At 35.0% G+C, this 19,035-nt stretch overlaps 1 protein-coding gene across 1 annotated transcript in view; it reads left to right on the top strand.

Moving 5' to 3' along the window:
* Positions 1 to 16,145, top strand: part of LOC115226286 — a 46,729-nt gene extending 30,584 nt beyond the window's left edge. Inside the window, exons 16-25 of the mRNA XM_029797274.1 lie at positions 1,119 to 1,287; positions 2,519 to 2,703; positions 3,784 to 4,173; positions 5,590 to 5,719; positions 6,414 to 6,538; positions 6,684 to 7,032; positions 9,525 to 9,730; positions 12,323 to 12,712; positions 14,678 to 14,819; positions 16,026 to 16,145. Coding sequence (XP_029653134.1) covers positions 1,119 to 1,287; positions 2,519 to 2,703; positions 3,784 to 4,173; positions 5,590 to 5,719; positions 6,414 to 6,538; positions 6,684 to 7,032; positions 9,525 to 9,730; positions 12,323 to 12,712; positions 14,678 to 14,819; positions 16,026 to 16,042 — 2,103 coding nt within the window. The 3' untranslated portion in view covers positions 16,043 to 16,145. The remainder of the gene's footprint in view (positions 1 to 1,118; positions 1,288 to 2,518; positions 2,704 to 3,783; positions 4,174 to 5,589; positions 5,720 to 6,413; positions 6,539 to 6,683; positions 7,033 to 9,524; positions 9,731 to 12,322; positions 12,713 to 14,677; positions 14,820 to 16,025) is intronic.
* The last annotated feature ends 2,890 nt before the right edge of the window (positions 16,146 to 19,035 follow it).

Below are 19,035 nucleotides of genomic sequence, written 5' to 3'. Positions count from 1 at the left end.
GAATGTCACAAACGGTGCAAATAACATGAAATACGTAAAATAAAACAAGAAAGACATGGAAAACAGGACAAGTAAACATAGAGAAAGGATCCTTAATCCGTTATCGGCTGTCTATCTCCTCCTCATTTCGAGCATTCAACGACAATATGAGTCTTCAAATATAGTTGCTCCCATCAATTGTAAACTGAAATTTAGGATTTACGGGGTGGGGTCAAAGTTGGGAACAAAAATGACAGTGGGCACATACAAAGAAACCGAACGAAAACAAACAAGGGGATCGTTAGACAAGAACGAGAGTAAAATAGGGAACGCTGGAAGAAAACGTTTTTTGGAAAGAGAAAAGATAGAAAAGAGAGAGAGAGAAAAAAAACATGTCCGCTCTTTTAAACGTACGTGCAGGAAAAGAAAGACGGATGATGGTCACGTGTGAGCAACGAAAGAGACAGACAAAAATATAAATAGGGGACAGAGAGAGAAAGAGAGAGATAGACTGACAACCAGATAGTAAACGGTGAAGGAGGAATGGGAGACAAAGGGAATTAGAGGACAGAAGAAGAAAACAGTATAGATTAGGGAGTCGCATCAAAAAGGTGAAGATAAACACTTACTTGGAAATGGATGCGTCGCGTTCAATTAAATAATAATAATAATAATAATAATAATAATAATAATAATAATAATATAATAATAATAATAATAATAATAATAATAACAATAATGATAGTAATAACAATAATATATTCATATATATATATATATATATATATATATATATATATATATATATTGACAGATATACATAATATAAATATATGTATTTGTACTTTATGTATATGCATAAAATACACATTCCTTATGATTTATACATATACATTTTGTAGCAATTATGCTTAGATTTTATATCATATATGAGCAAGTGTGTGTGTGTGTATACTTTATATATACACATTCTATAAAGAATGTTACCAGTCTTTTATACCTTATGTATATATGCATATATTTAATATCTCATATATGTTTTTGTACATCTCATATACGTTTGTGTGTGTGTAAATATATATGGATGTATATGTTTCTCCTCGCTATACTTTATTTCTATATACATTTTTGCTCACCAGCTTGAAAAACCAGGTCTAGAGGTGGAATATACAGGGCGTCTGATTGCTCAAGAGAATTATATTGCTGTTGAAGTAGAGAAGGAGGGAGATGGCATAAGAGAAGTGATTCTGTCAGCCACTGGCAAGAGAGATGGCAATGAAATGTCCATGAACATCGCGTATAACACAGGTAACTATTAATATTGGTTGTTAACTAGAAGTGAATAGTTTAATGGGTGTATATAGTTTAATGGCATCGAGAGTTACACAAATGCCAGAACTGGGCGCCACTGCGTGGTGCCTAGGACTCCAAATTTGCCATCAAGATGTAGGACAAGATACTGTGATAGCCTGGGCTTCCGAGGCCCACAGCTCTTCAATATCCTCCTGAAGAACCTAAGAGACCTGCATGGGGTGGATGCAGATGTCTTTAAAATGAAACTGGATCTCTTCTTGTCAGGTATCCCAGATGAACCAACTTCACGGCAGGAGGTGCAGATGAGGGCAGCTGCATCGAACTCTCTCATGCACCAAATGGCAGTTGCTAAAAAGCATTCGTGAAGTAAAACCATGTAGCAACACCAAATGGCGGAGCCCCAGCATGGCCACAGCTCGTGAGCTGAAACTAGAATCAATCAATCAATCAATCATATATGCTTAGTTAACTGATTGCTGCAGTGAACATGCAATGTAACAGTGAAACCTCTCCTCAAAATATCCCTGCTTTTATTTGAATAGGGGCCATATGAACCAATGAGGGAGCTTCTGTGTAGTCACTTCACTTTAAACAATGTTACAACCAAATTTCCCCCTCAACAAACTCCCTACAGTCTTTAAAATAGGCACCACATGAGCCAGCGAGGGAATTTCTATGTAGTCACTTCACACAACATAACAGGTAAATCTCTCCCCAGTAGGTTCCCACTTGTCTAAGTTACACACAGTGAATGCCAGGAGTCGAAGTCAGTGTAAGCCGAGGCATAATAAATATCACAAGGGACTTCTAGCTGAAGAATAAACATTAGTTTTTTTCTGGTTCATATTCTTTTACCAATGCAAATCAACGGAAGCTAAAAAGACACATACACACCACATATATATATATAAATTGGTAACTATATATGTGCGTGTGTTTATTTATAAGTTTATAGGTGTCGATAAAATAAATACCAGTTTAGCGTTTGGGGTCAATGTAATCGATATACCCCTCCCCCTAAATTGCTGGCCTTGTGCCAAATTTTTAAAGTAGTATCAGACATGGCTGTCAAGACTGGAAAGGCTCCTGAGGACATGCCTACTGAATCAGGAGTAATTTAAACAACAACAAAAACATCTGATTTTATTTTGAATTCCCTGTAAACCTGTTGCTATTTCGAGCTACACATCTTCTCATCTATAAAAAAAACCTTTCTCTTTTACAGAAGACCCTAGCAAGAAAGTCGGACTTGACGCCAAACTGGAGGAGAAGAAATTCATGTTACAAATTTACCGTAAAAAGAATTATTGGAACAGAGGAAACGATTTCTCACTCACCATTGAAAAGAGGCCCATGTCTGTGACGTTTTACAGTTTCTTGTGGAACCCTTCGGCCATAACTGACATCAGGGTAAGTCACTTGTTTCCTAACTTTAGATAAGTTTGTCTGCTGCTGGAAAAAACAGGAATTTTGGATTTTATTGACGGCATTCCAGTCTGATTTGGTCTGGTTTCTACAGCTGGATACCCTTCCTGACACCAACCACTTTACAATGTGTGCTGAGTGCTTTGAACACGTCAACAGCATGATCAATTTTACGTGGTGCCGGTACAGGACTCTTCATCAAATGGATCAGCCTTACCACTTCTGCTGTGGATGGCGGGTCTTCTCGAGGACAGCTTGGTATCAGGTATCTGTGGCAATTCCAAAGTATCATCCGAAATTGTTTATTTTGAGGGATTTTTTTTTTGTTTTTACATTTTCACCCTCCCTAAAGTGCTCATTCACTATATCACTGGTCAGCACTTTGGTCAGTATTGACCCCTAGGGGGTACATCTAGCTATCCAAGGAATTAATAAACACTGGAAATTATTTTTGAGCAATAAGGGTGCTGCATTATTAGCAAATTGAATCTGGAAGAGTGTGGGTTACTGACACCTAACACATATTTCCCATTAAATATTCTGATTCAACCAATATATTATCACTGAGTTTTGATTTTCTTCATCAATTTTTAAAGTATTTTCATTAAATTTTTTAATACTTCTTTCGGGATGAGAATAATCAAAAAGATTCCCGACCGCCAAAATTTCAGAACTTGTCCCAATATGAGAAAGAATTATTATTTTTGGTTTGACTCAGGTTCGGTTTTATTCCTAGGAGAATTTATGTGGATAGCGGGTAACCTTAGTTATCCACAATTTTTCGGTAGTCTTTCAAGCGCTTAGTCTCCTCTATAATTATTATTATTATCATTCTTCTTCTTCTTTTTATTATTATTATTATTATTATTATTATTATTATTATTATTATTATTATTATTAATCATTATTATTGTTATTATTATTATTATTATTATTATTATTATTATTATTATTATTATTATTATTATTATTATTATTATTATTATTATTGTTATTATTATTATTATTATCATTATTATTATTATTATTATTATTATTATTATTATTATTGGGTTCTTCCTCCAGGAATACATCACATCGCAAATGCGTACATTTGGACAGAAAGTTCAAGATAGAACTGAAAGAGCTGTCGAGAAAATAAACCAGGAATTTGTCAAAGTTATGGACGTGCTCTCGGAAGACTTCGAACCTGTTATTGAGTATTTCGGTAACGAACTGATAGACATTAAATCACAAGCTTACGCCTACCTGAGAAAAATCACAGAATCTAAATACTACAAAGTCGCCCGCACCTATGCCAGACTTGCCTGGGATGAATTCTGGGATTTGTATGAAGTTGCTGTGAGGGAACTTGAGAAAGAGATGGAATATTGGCAGCAAGTTGTATCTCATTGGATGGTGAATCTTCAAGTAATAGTGGACAGTTACATTGAAGAGGTCGAAGAAATCTACTCCGTAAGTATAAAAAAGATCGTAATGAAGTAAAATTAATTTGAATTCTGCACAAACATTATCGATACAACATAAAATGTGTGTTTAAATGCCAGAAGCTGTAATTTTTCCATTCAGAAAAAATCCCTTTAAAAATGTTTAGGGTTTCTTCAGAAATAGGGAAATCAAACTCTCCTCAGAAGTGATCATAAGATTGACAGATACATTTCATCATAGTTGCAGTTTATCAATGTCATGGCTCGTGTCACTTCTGAAACATAACTGAATCCACTAATCAAAAGAATTTAATTATAGATACAACATCAATTATCTCATTCCACAGCCTTTCCAAATTAATGATTTTTCTCAACTAGGGATGGTCACTTTTGTCAACACACCCTAAATTAAACAAATATTACGCTTACTAGTTATCTTTTTAAGAAGACCCTAAGGAAGAGTGGTATACCCTTAAGTGGTTCTGTAAACTGATCGCTGGCTCTGCTGGGCTTTTCTTCCTGTCCGCACCTTATAGTTTTAAAGTGAGAACCAGTCCATGTAATCCGATCCCACTCTTAAGACTTAAAGGTCTGACCAGAGTGGCTCAGAGAGATAAAACAGCCGCAGTGACCATTAAGGCGTAGGCTTTACATTGGAGTGGCTTTTTCTTAGAGGAATTGCTTTACAGGACCATGAAAGCTCCATTCCCCAGGACAAACAATGATCTGAGTTTATTAATACTGTACTGTACAATTTACTAGTAAACTAGTCTGGCAACCACAGGGGTTTGTAGCTTCTGTTTATAAATTAGCGCAGATTATAAGAGATTCAAGACCATCAGTGCCTGGAAAGGTATTGTTGTGCCTGCAAAAACATTCTATCTTAGGCCTACCACGTAATCAAATAGCTTAAATTCGGTATCATACTGTTTTCTCTTTCTCTTTTTCATTCTCTTTTCCTAAGGATATCACCTAAAATATTAAATTCTCTTCTGTTTCTTCCTTTAGTGCATTTAGCTTCAGTGTAAACCTTTTTAATTATTGGTTTTTCGAAGTCATGTGTTTTGCAGGCTGATTTCATAAACTACCGTTAGTTTTCTCTTCTTTCCTTCATAACCTTATTAATTCTGTATGATTCCGTTTTGTTCTTATATGCATGTATGTGTGTATGTAGGTTGGTATATTTTGCTTTGTGAAAAGCGCCCATACTACATTCTGTAAAGCAATTAGTGTTGGGAGGGGTGACCCTCGTTAGAAACCATGTGAAAGCAGACACTGGAGCTTTGTGCAGTCGTCTGGTTCATTGGTTTCAAGCAAACCATCCAACCCATGCCAGCATGGAAAACGAACGGTAAACAATGATGATGATGTTGATGACAATGTATCCATCAATTATTAACTCTCTCTCTTTCTCTCTCTTTCTCTCTTTCTTTCTTTCTTACAGATGTTCGAGCAATACTTGATCGATATAGGTGAGATGATTAAGGAACACTACAACCTTGCCATCGATTACCTCTACGTCCTGCAAGACGAAATCAACTTACATATCAGTGACTTCTTCACCATTATAAGAGGTGAGTTATTGTTGTTGTTGCCGTTGTTGTTGTTTATCACCAGGTCACTCCTTGATCCTGTAGACCTGTGATCAAAGGAGTTCCAGCTATGACCATCCCTACCTTCTGACCTGGTGTATCTAGGACTGCATTATCTAATGTTGATATGAATTGTGATAACTCTCATTCTTTTGCAATGACTCTTGCCTGATGTATGTTGACTCTCCTGTTTGACAACGACTCAATCCCTGCATATTACGTTGTCTTGTGTTTGATAATGGTTTCTGTTGTGCATCATAACTTTTATGTTTTACAATGTCCCTCATCTTCTGTAAGATGTTGTGTATGATAGATCTTGTGTTTGATAATTACTCTCAACTGGTGTATGATCTTGTATTTTGTATTTTATGTGTCTTATGTATGATGTGTGCATGATATTTCTTATGCATGATGCGTCATATGTTTATGATGTGTCTTATACTTGATATCTCATGTTTCATGTATCTCATGTTACATGATCTTTTGTATGATGTACTTTATGCAAGATACGTTTTGCGTATGATGTGTTGAGTATGATGTGCCTTATGTATGACATGTCTTATGTGTGATGTATCTAATGCTATGTGTGTCTTGTGTAAGGTGCATTTTGTATACGATGTGTCTTAAGTTTTGCTATTATGACTCTCAACTACCACAATTCATTTATCTCCCTTAGACTATGTATATGAAATCTCTGAATCTCTCGACAATGCTTTCTACAAAATGTCGCATGTATTTTCCTCGGATGACCAAAGCACAGTTTACAGGTTACTGAAGTTTCCCAAGGATGCCTTCAAAGAGGTAGGTTTGAAACAATACGGTTTGAAACAATACGGTTGCAAAATCAGCTTCTTAACCACACGGCCATGTCTGTTTCTTTCCATGTATTTATTTTGGAATGTTCAACCTTTCTATCCATTGTTTCTTCTGTTTCCTCTCTCCACAGTTGCTATGGGCCCTGGAATACTGGAGACCATCCAAAATTCTAATATCATTCAACAACATGATTTTCGACTACTTGAGATATAAAATAAGCTACATCGAAGACTCATTTATCCAGAAGAGTCTCGATTATGTAAAATTTGATCCGGCTAAAGGAGTTTTCATGGTATTCGTAGATGAGAGATCAAATGCGTTAATCAAAGAGATTTCAGAATATTCTGTAAGTGCCCTAAGGAATATGGTCCTTCGAGGGGACAGTGGATTTATGTACACCAGTGACTGGGGTCTTTTCGATATTTATTACGACATAAAACCAAGTTCCGATGTTAATAATTGGTTGCCGCCATTCAAAGGTAGGTTGTTTGTTATTATCATTATTGTTGTTGTTGTTGTTGTCTTTGCACAGCTTCTAACGCTGGAGATGTACTACAGTGTCAGCTGTTCACTACCAGTGAACTAAGGTAACACCTCTTATTTTTCGAGCACCTTCCGGAGTATTCGAGCAGTTCCAAGCAGTGCTGTTTTCTGCAAGTGCTCCACACTTATTGCAGCCCCTATTTGTTCCACGTACTTCTCGAGATTTTTACTCACTATTCAAAGGGCTCCGGCATTTATTGGTGCTACCGCTACCTTTTTAATCGACCACAACTGCTTAGCTACCCAAGCTAACCTGTCATATCTCTCCACTTTTCTTTCTTCCTTATCGCATACCTTGTTGTTAGCTGGGCATGCTATATCTATGATCCAGCATAGTTTGTTTTCTTTCTCAATTAAGGCTATGTCCGACTTCCTATTCTCTATCTCATGGTTGCACTGGATCATAAAATTACTTTTCCTCCTCTTGCAGTCTCTAAGTACAGTTTTGTCTATCAGTTGATCCTTGGTACCTTTGCACTTACGCTTGCAACCCTTCTGCTCATGTGGCAGGACTCCATTTTTTCCAGATGTTCGTACATTGACTCTGCCAGTATTCCAGCCGATATCTTCCACATAAGTGGCAAACAGGATATCGGCCTGTAATTGTCTACCATATTGGCTTTCTCAATGTTTTTCAGGCACAGCACTCTCCTACCTAATGTCAACCACTCTGGTGTTGCTTGGTCGGCATTTAACAAGGTGTTGAGTTGTACAGCTATTTGTGCATGACATTCACCAACTCTTTTGATCCAGTAGCCTTGAACCCCATCTGGTTCCGAGGCCTTCCAGTTGCTCATATTTTTTTGCTGATTACTTTCCCTAACTGAAATGACTAATTCTGCCTGTTTTGGACAGACTACTATTTGTTTCAGTTCTTTCAACCATTCAGCATCCTTCTTGTGCTCCTTGTCTGTGCTCCAGATTTCACTCCAAAACCTTTGACTTTCAATGTTATCTTGGGTATGTGCTGTGATTTGTTGTGATGCTCTGATGGTTACTGTATTGAAAGTGTTTTGCGTAGGATGTGTATTATTATTATTATTATCATCATCATCATCATCATCATCATCATCATCATCATCATCATCTTCATCACTGTTGTTGTTCTGGTTATTACTATTAAGGAAGTGAGCTGGCAGAATCATTACAGAGTGCTTTAGATTCTCAGTTCAAATTCCGCCAAGGTCGACTTTACCTTTCAGCCTTCCATGATCGATAAAATAAGTACCAGTGGCACACTGGGGTCAATGTAATCAACTTTTCATCTGTCCGCTCTCCATTTATTTCTTTATAGAATCTCTTCTGATCAACTCTGAATAACCTATTCTGGTGGTAACCCTTCATTCTTTGGTCGCATCTTACCATCTTTGTTTTCTTCGCAACGAAGCGCTGTTTCAGTTCCTCCACTACTACTTTCAGGCCCTTTCTTTCAACATTATACTTCCTTTTCAGCGCCCTGTATTTTTGTTCACTTTTAATTCCCCCTTTCTCTTTTCAGTCTAACACAGATATTCCCTTCGAGAGAATGTCTAATCCTTCCTGTCTACTTCTTTTCCACCATGAATGTTTTCTTTTGTTCCTCTCATTATGTTTCTATTTCTTGGCATCAACAGCCTCGTTTTCTGCTACAACAATATCTGCTGCCTTGATCAAATTATTTGTTTCTGTGATGTTGTTTGCTCTGATGTATTTCAGAATTTCATTGACATTTTTCGTTTCTTGGTTCAATTTCCATCGATCAACCTTTTTAAGGTTGCAAATAATGTCGCTATCGTTCTCCTCTAGTCTTGCCTTTATTCTGTCGTAGATTGCCTTTGGATCATCTGTCATGTCGCTATTAGTTTTATTGTCTTCTTTTAGATCATCTATATTATTATTATTATTATTATTATTATTATTATTATTATTATTATTATTATTATTATTATTCAGTAGTTTTATTTTTATAGTGTGCTTTCACTTCACTACCGAGCGCAGCTCTGTGTACCTTGGGTATGTGCTGTGATTTGTTGTGATGCTCTGATGGTTACTGTATTGAAAGTGTTTTGCGTAGGATGTGTATTATTATTATCATTATTATTATTTATTATTATTATTATTATTATTATTATTATTATTATTATTATTATTATTATTATTATTATCATCATTGTTGTTGTTGTTCTGGTTATTACTATTAAGGAAGTGAGCTGGCAGAATCATTACAGAGTGCTTTAGATTCGCAGTTCAAATTCCGCCAAGGTCGACTTTACCTTTCATTCTTCCATGATCGATAAAATAAGTACCAGTGGCACACTGGGGTTAATGTAATCAACTTCTGCTGAAAATTGCTGGCCCTGTGTCAAAATTAAAATCCCGGCTGAAAAAATAAGCACTTGATTGATTGTGTTGTGTTTTTCTATATGTCTATTTTCTCTCTAATCTACAGCCCAAGCCAGCTTCTTCAAAGACAAATACGTAACCACATTCGACGGATACCATTATGACTTCCAAGGATCTTGCGGTTATACGTTGGCCGAGGCGAAAAAGAACTTCAAGGTGGTCGCCAAGTTTGATGAGTATCAGAAAAAGATGACATACATAACGATCACAGACTCACGATCAAATGTTTATACTATTTACTCCGATGGCAAGGTAAAAATACAGAACATTCACACCATTTTACATGGGTCAGGCTTTTATATGTTTTATCAGAGATGATCGATTTGGTTTTATGTTTGTTCTGATTAAAGTAGTTACTGAAAACTCTTCAAAATTATTTCAACCTACTGCTTTAATTCTTTCAATACCAACCTACCCAAGCCCACCACTACTTCTAAGGTACAAACTTCCTATTTTAAAGAGATCTTAACTAAAACCTTCTATCAACATTCCATTTTAATGTATGTTCCAAACACCAGCTTTATAATGACAAAATTATTTTATTAAATTCTTCGTTTCTTTTGAAATTAATTGGTAGTAAAAGGGTTAAAAAAACAACTTTATCTTTACCAGGAATAACCTGGAGTTAACCCCTTTAGTGCCAGCCTACCTGAGACCAGCCCTGGTTTGAAGATGATCTGTATTAAAACTTCTTGTTAATCTTATCAATTTGTTTCAAATATCAGCTTAATAATGACAAATCAGTGGACATTCGGTTGACAATAATGACATTCGGGTGTATGTTCCATCCAATTTGGATGTCAGTGTTTTAGGTAAGCACCCAGGCAGTTGCTCCTTATAAAAGGACTGACTCTAGTGTTGCACGGAAAAAAATACCTCTTAAGTTTGACTGACAGGGTTCATTTCCAGATAACTTCTAGAATTAGCTACTCGTCTTGTGGGACTACTTTTAACTCAGAGTAGAATGAAGTTCGTGGCTCACAATCATCAAGAATCCATCACCAACATCAGCAGAGACCTGATCAAGCAACTTGATGATTTCAAATACCTCAGTTCCGAGATAGCCTCAACTGAAAAGGATGTGGAAATGTTTGGTAGATTGAGGCAAACGTCTACTGCACCACCTCCGTGTTGCTTGGGTGTGTGCGGCATTGTATGTACTTTGCTGCTGTTGGGAGTGTGCGAACTCTTCCCCATACTGTATTGTATTGGTTTGCTTTTTCCTTGATGTGTGTTACAGCTTGTATTGTACGTTGAGCATGTAATGGTGGGAGTTTATTTCACTGGGTAAATGCTACATCTTCAAACCAGGGCTGTGTTTGTGGGTTGGTTTGTTTCGTTTGCATCATTGGATTGATAGTGTCTTACGTAGGATGTGGGCTGCCCTATTTTGGGGAGAGTGTATGGTGTTGAAGATTCAGGTATAGCGTCTACATTTTTGTTCATTATTATTATTATTATTATTATTATTATTATTATTATTATTATTATTATTATTATTATTATCATTATTATTATTATCATTATCATTATCATCATTATTATTATTATTATTATTATTATTATTATTATTATTATTATTATCATTATTATTATTATTATTATTATTATTATTATTATTATTATTATCATTATTATCATTATTATTATTATCATTATCATTATCATCATTATTATTATTATTATTATTATTATTATTATTATTATCATTATTATTATTATTATTATTATCATTATTATCATTATCATCATTATCATTATTATTATTATTATTATTATTATTATTATTATTATCATTATTATCATTATTATTATTATCATTATCATTATCATCATTATTATTATTATTATTATTATTATTATTATTATTATTATCATTATTATTATTATTATTATTATTATTATTATTATTATTATCATTATTATCATTATTATTATTATTATTATTATTATTATTATTATCATTATTATCATTATTATTATTATCATTATCATTATCATCATTATTATTATTATTATTATTATTATTATTATTATTATTATTATTATTATTATTATCATTATTATTATTATTATTATTATCATTATCATTATTAGTATTATTATTATAATCATTAATATTATTATTATTATTATTATTGTATTATTATTATTATCATTATCATTATTATTATTATTATAATCATTAATATTATTATTATTATTATTATTATTATAATTATTATTATTATCATTATAATTATTATTATTATTATAATCATTAATATTATTATTATTATTATCATTATCATTATCAATATTATTATTATTATAATCATTAATATTATTATTATTATTATTATTATTATTATTATTAATATTATTATTATTATTATTATTATAATAATAGTACTGATACCTATTATCTTGTTTTCCGCATTGAGCTCTGTTTTCAGTATTAATCTAAGTCGTCTATAGTACTCTTTTCTTATCTTCTCTTTCATTTCCGTTGATTTCTAAGTATTTGTATACCTGGCTTCCGTCTAATTCTCTTACGTCTTTTACTTCCGGTATACGGTGTTCTGTAATTTTGTATTTACGTAGTATTTTTCTTCTCTTCTTGTTGCTTAGTAGTATTGATTGTCTACTAGTTTCATTAAGGATTGGCGGATCTTATCTCTTATTTTCTTCTTTTTGTTTTCTCCTGTGTCTTATTTATCCACAGGGTTTGTATGGGTGGTGATACTCCTGTTTGCATGGGTTTAAGGGAGTATCCAGCTCCTTTTGTTGCAACAGGCTCTGCTGCATATATCATATCATTTATCCTGGTCATATTGACATTTGTTATATTCATATCTTTGACAGGTCACTGCTAACAGCTCTGATGTTCAACTGCCGTTCACTAAATATTACACAAACATTTACCGAGAAGGCGACACTTATATCCTTCAAAACAAACGAGGCTACAAAATCAGGTTCAACCCTAGGATTGAACTCGTCACCCTCGAGGTCAGTGGGTGGTTCTTCGGTCGAGTCAGAGGTTTGTTCGGTTCATACAACAACGAACAATTCGATGACATGGTTCCGAATAATATGCAGCATAAAAGTAGCCTGGAAGAGTTAGTCAGTTCTTGGACAGAGGAAAGAGGCTGCAGATACAGAGATGTTGCAACTCCTCACAAAGTGAAGGGCCACTTCCTTTGTTCGGATATATTCTTGGATTCTGTTTCACCGTTCCGACATTGCTTTAAACAGGTAAATTATTTTGGAAAGTGACTCTGTGACAATTTTTAAAATAACGAATAACGTTTCTGATATTATTGCCTTTCAGATATATATATTTTTTATATTTAAGTGTGTGTGTGTGTGATAAAACGCATGCATTATGTAATAACACAAGTAATTTTACTGAAACACGTGTCCGGCATATAAAGTAAATCTATTAAACACTTGTTACATATTCTGTGTTTGTTTGCACACAAAAATACATATATACATAGGCGCAGGAGTGGTTGTGTGGTAAGTAGCTTGCTAACCAACCACATGGTTGTGGGTTCAGTCCCACTGCGTGGCACCTTGGGCAAATGTCTTCTGCTATAGCCCCGGGCCGACCAATGCCTTGTGAGTGGATTTGGTAGACGGAAACTGAAAGAAGCCCGTCGTATATATATATATATATATATATATATATATATATATATATATATGTATATGTGTGTGTGTTTGTGTGTCTGTGTTTGTCCCCCTAGCATTGCTTGACAACCGATGGTGGTGTGTTTACGTCCCTGTCACTTAGCGGTTCGGCAAAAGAGACCGATAGAATAAGTACTGGGCTTACAATGAATAAGTCCCGGGGTCGATTTGCTCGACTAAATGCGGTGCTCCAGCATGGCCGCAGTCAGATGACTGAAACAAGTAAAAAGAGTAAAGAGTATATCTTTTGTCTTTTACTTGTTTCGGTCATTTGACTGCGGCCATGCTGGAGCACCACGTTGAAGGGATTTAGTCGAAGAAATTGACCCCAGAACATACTTTTTAAAGCCTAGTAGTAATTATGTGTTTCTTTTGCCGATCCCCTAAGTTACAGGTACGTAAATACACCAACACCTGCTGTCAAGAAGGCTTGGGGGTGATGTACAGGTATTATATATTAGAAAAAAATAAGGTACTCAGAAATCTGGATAGTTGTAAATTTAGAGATCGTTTATTAACATGTCACATGTTTTTATAAATCATATATTTAGCAGGCTTGAGTCTCGTTCGTTATCGGAATCAACCAGACGGATAGCTCCACCTTGTTTTCGTTGGTTGACTCCGATAACGAACGAGACTCAAGCCTGCTAAATATATGATTTATAAAGACATGTGACATGTTAATAAAAATCTGTAAATTTACAGCTATCCGGATTCCTGAGTACCTTATTTTTTTCTAATATTTATATATAAAGAAAAGAAGAGGGAACGTAACAGGCGACAACAAAACATCTGGACATTGGGACTATGCAAAATATACAGATAAAAAAACAAGGACAGGTCATTCGGAGCTTCCTATCCTCAGTCGAGTTCCAGATTATATCAGCAGTTTCGGCCGGTTACACTTGAGACTGCTCCAGTCTGACCGGCCCCAAGAAAATCTAAGCTAAGAGCACTAGACTCTTTGGAAGAAAGCAAGCGAATGTATACGAAAATAAGGACGAAAAGACGGAAAAACGGTGCAAAATTTCAAATACAAAGAAAACAGGTGTCTTTCGACTAAGGACAAATTAAATGTGGAGTTTGTGACGTTATATAAATAATATTTTAAAGGTTTAATATAAACATAAGAAACGGAGAATTTGACAAAGACATAACTAACGGACAATTCGTAGCTAATTTTTCATCAGTCAACGTCCAAAGATCATTACAATTTCGCGCCAAACAAGACAAAATAAAATAATTATAACAATTATACAAATACAGACAAAACAGCCACGTGGCTGCCAGACAGACGAATATGGGTAAGTCAAAGGAAAATGTAAATGTCCTGTAGGACTAAAGACAGAAAGTCAGAACAAAGGAAGAAGTCGACAAATCGTGTGGGATAAAGAGGCGTACACTCACACTCACACTCACACTCACATACAACTGATTCTGTGTAATAACTACCCGAAAATATTTCAATTATTTCAAGTCATTTTGAATAATTCTCACCGATTTTGTTGCTGCTATTTCTTTGTACAGGTGTCACCAGAGCCTTTCTACAACATGTGTGCCTTAGAAGTGGACGAGTGGTCACTCGTCACAACCATTTGCGATGTTTCAATGTATTACATTGACCAATGTTCCTATAAAAATGTTCCGGTCACACTGCCAAAAATGTGTTGTAAGTAGACAATCTTGTTTAAGATCAGTGGGCAAAACACAGAAAGAATACATACATTCATACATACATATATATATATATATATATATATATATATATATATATATATATATATATATATAGATCAATAAATGGTGGGGTTGTGTTGACCGCACGTGGAGAAATGATAAGCAAGGAAAAATTGTAAAAATGCAGAATGCTCGATTGAAAGAAAATTTTAACAATCATTATACTCAAGATACACAACGAACTCACAATGTATCGGAGTACTTATTTTTTAATTTTTATACATATTTATTATTATTCTTTTGCAAAAAATAATGCAACTTTTTTTTCCCCTTTCTCATTTTTAAAAAACCTTTTCACCTAACTATTCTTGATAAGTCAAACTATGACGAAAATCGGTTTGAATAAATATATATTTATATATATATATATATTATATGTAGAAAAATACAAACTGGGACAAGAAAATAAAACATTTAGAAGACGATACAAAAAACACGGACGGGACATTCGAAGCCTTCAATCTTCAGTCAAGAACCGGATCATCCTCGCAATTTCAGCTGCTTAATCTTGAGATCGCTCCGATCCGGCAAGCTCCAAGGAAAAACTAAGCTACGAGCATTAGATTTCTTGGAAAAAGGATAGAATGTATACGAAACAGGGACAGAAAAACGGACGATACCACACGAATATAAATACAAAAAACAATAATAGTAATAACAGGACAAAAACAGCGGGTATCTTACGACTAATGGACAGTACAACTTAGTTTTGCTGGCGTATTTGGAAAAAAAATGCCTTTTTCGGCAGACGAAGACAACGATGTTCTCGTGGCATATATATATATATATATATATATATATATATATATATATATATATATATATATATATATATATATGGCGGTGGGACTAATAGTGATAATCAGGTGATAGTGTTAGTGGTGGAGGTCACAAGTGGAATACATTTGATCATGTGTCTGCTCTAACTCAGCAGACCTGGACTTAAAACAGAAACCAGTAACACGCACACACACATTCACATTCACATTCTTCCATTGCTCTAACTTAGACATAACTCTGGCCTAGCTGGAGCAACATTATAAAGACGTGTAATTGCATTTCTCTCTCTCTCTCTCTCTCTCTCTCTCTCTCTCTCTCTCTCTCTCTCTCTTAAAACTTTCACCATTTTTCTTTCCAGATGGCGGAAGTTCTTAAACTGAATTTAACCAGCTTTCCTCAAGAGAGAAGACGAACATCAATATTTTCCAAATAAAAAACGATTAAAAACAAATTTTAATAAACGCTCCGATGAAACTCTGTTTTGTTTCCTTCATTTTTTTCATTCCTTATTTTATTTTTAAAAAATGGTCACGCACCAATACTTGAATTTCTACTCTTGCCATTCCTCACACATCAAAAGGAACATTCCATACCGTATGGCAAGACTTTTCTCTACTATAGTTATTGATCCAAAAATACGTCAAATCTGACTAATTGAGATCAAAGGCTTACTCTTTAACTCTTTACTCTTTTACTTGTTTCACTCATGTAACACCGGCCATGCTGGAGCACCACCTTTAGTCGAGCAAATCGACACCCACTCCCACATAGAAAATTCAACCAGAAAAGTACTCCATCTGAAATTAAAGCGCTACCAATAGTTTGGTATGTTGAGAGAATTCAAAGATATTCAAATTTTTAGTGTGTTATGATATATTTGCGCCTGAAGAATACGTTTGTGTTCTCTCAAAATATGAAACTATTAGTAGTGACCTTTAAATAATGTGTGTGTGTGTGTGTGTGTGTGTGTGTGTGTGTGTGCGTGTACGTTAGTGTATAGTCGGCATGAAGCATTGTTCAACATAGAAATGATATTTTTTTTATAAAGTCAAAACAAAGCCAGCTTCATCATGTGATGGTTTCTGTTATATAAATAATCTTCATAGAAACTTTAGAAAACTACGATTTACGACCAACAATCCCAAACATCTCGAATGGCCTAACAAACATAGAAGATAGGAAGATGACACACCCTATAGACAACGAAACGCATACAAAGAACACGAACTTTTCCTTCACCTACGAGGAAACCAGAGCCCCAGAGCCATAAAATGGAGACACAATAACACAATTCTTTTTTAGAGAAAAAAAATACCACAATCGTGCCCCGGATCCGACGTAAAGAAAAATTTTAATAAGCACATAGAGTTTGTCAAATAGAAACTTCAGCAAAAATGAGATGAGCCTTCTATTGAAGTTTTTTGACAAAAAGAATATAAATGACGAGTCAATTGTCAGAAATTGATCTCACTTAAAAGAGAATGACAAACATTTAGACATATATATATGGACACAGTTTCTAAATTTCCTCTCAGAAAATGCAAACAGAACCTTCGTGAAGAAGAAAAGGAAGCTTTACAAAGACAGAAGAATTACAATTCAATCATCCTAAAAGAAGCTAGAAGGGGTGGGTCGATAGTATTTATGGACAAAGACTACTATAAAGATGAAATATTGGAAATCCTAACAGACCGAACCTACTATCAGAAAGAACCAAGACAACCGGTACAAGCAATAGTGAATAGAATCAGAACGTTTATTGATGAAAATGGATACAAAGGTATCAAATGTATCCCGACACCCACCCCTAATCTCATAGAACACCCGGTACAAGCAACAGTGAATATAATCAGAACGTTTATTGATGAAAATGGATACAAAGGTATCAAATGTATCCCGATACCCACCCCTAATCTCATAGAACACCCGGTACAAGCAACAGTGAATAGAATCAGAACGTTTATTGATGAAAATGGATACAAAGGTATCAAATGTATCCCGACACCCACCCCTAATCTCATAGAACACCCGGTACAAGCAACAGTGAATAGAATCAGAACGTTTATTGATGAAAATGGATACAAAGGTATCAAATGTACCCCGACACCCACCCCTAATCTCATAGAACACCCGGTACAAGCAACAGTGAATAGAATCAGAACGTTTATTAACGAATACCAAGATTTTTTCACAGACAAGGAAAAGGGATATTTATGCAACTCTGTAATGAAAGAGAACAATTTCCACAGATTTCCTAAGATCCACAAATCTCCGAAATACAGAGATCCATAAACGAACAGAAGAAGCAATATATAAAATACAAAGACCTACTACCCGCAAAAGGAGACCAATAGTTGCTGGGCCTCAATCGCCAGCACAACAACTGAGTCATCTTTTGGATACGCTCATCAAACCTTTATGGTTATTGATATCCAGTTGTATACGAAGCAACATGGATTTCCTCAAACACATTCCACCCACTGAAATGCACTGGAGGCTCCTTAGTTGTAGCAGATCATTTCTTTTACCTAGGTGACATTTTCAGTGGGGGAGGATGATCTCAAAGTGAAGTTGCTAGAATAAGAATAAGAGAGAAAATTTTCAAAGAGCTATTACCTCTGTTGGAAGAAAAAAACATTACTGTTTCTAATTGAAAGGCAGGTCATATGATGCTTATGTACAAAATGCAATTTTACATGATAGTGAGACTTGGGCCCTGAATGTAGGGGACGTGTGAGGGCCAGAAAAAATGCAATTTGCATGCTCATCTGGAATTGCAGTGTTCATGTATGTTAAACTGCTGGTGTACTGAAAGAAAGGTTAGGCATATGAGGAATCTGATGTAACGTGCAAGAGAGAAGACTGTGGTGGTGGTTTTATTCATGTGATGCGTCTGTCTGCATTCATAGAGAGAAAGCGTTAACAGCCGCAAAAGATTTTTACAACGGTCTTTTACAACGGTGAATTATTATCGCCCACCACCACACAATCATGAAAACAAATATTATGAATTAGATATTTATTGGGTTAATCTATATGTGTGTGTGTGTATCTATATATAAATATGTATATATAATGTATATATATACAAAGTGTATATATCTGTATTTATATATATATATGTGTGTGTATATACATAGATGAGATGAGATGAGACGCCCTTCGGTCATGAGTGACCATGGGTTTGCACCTAGAGAGTTACCCTCTGAGGCACAAGTCTGGGCAAGATTGTTTTATGGAAGACCAGTAGTCGCCCATGCATACCGGCCTCCCCTCTCCACGCCACCAGTGTTATCCAAGGGAAAGGCAAAGGCCGATACAGCTTGGCACCTGTGACGTCGCAACTCATTTCTACAGCTGAGTGAACT

This window comes from Octopus sinensis, linkage group LG30 (genome assembly GCF_006345805.1).
Source record: "Octopus sinensis linkage group LG30, ASM634580v1, whole genome shotgun sequence".
NCBI classification, from domain to species: Eukaryota; Metazoa; Mollusca; class Cephalopoda; order Octopoda; family Octopodidae; genus Octopus; species Octopus sinensis.
This window is presented reverse-complemented; position numbering and strand designations above follow the sequence as displayed.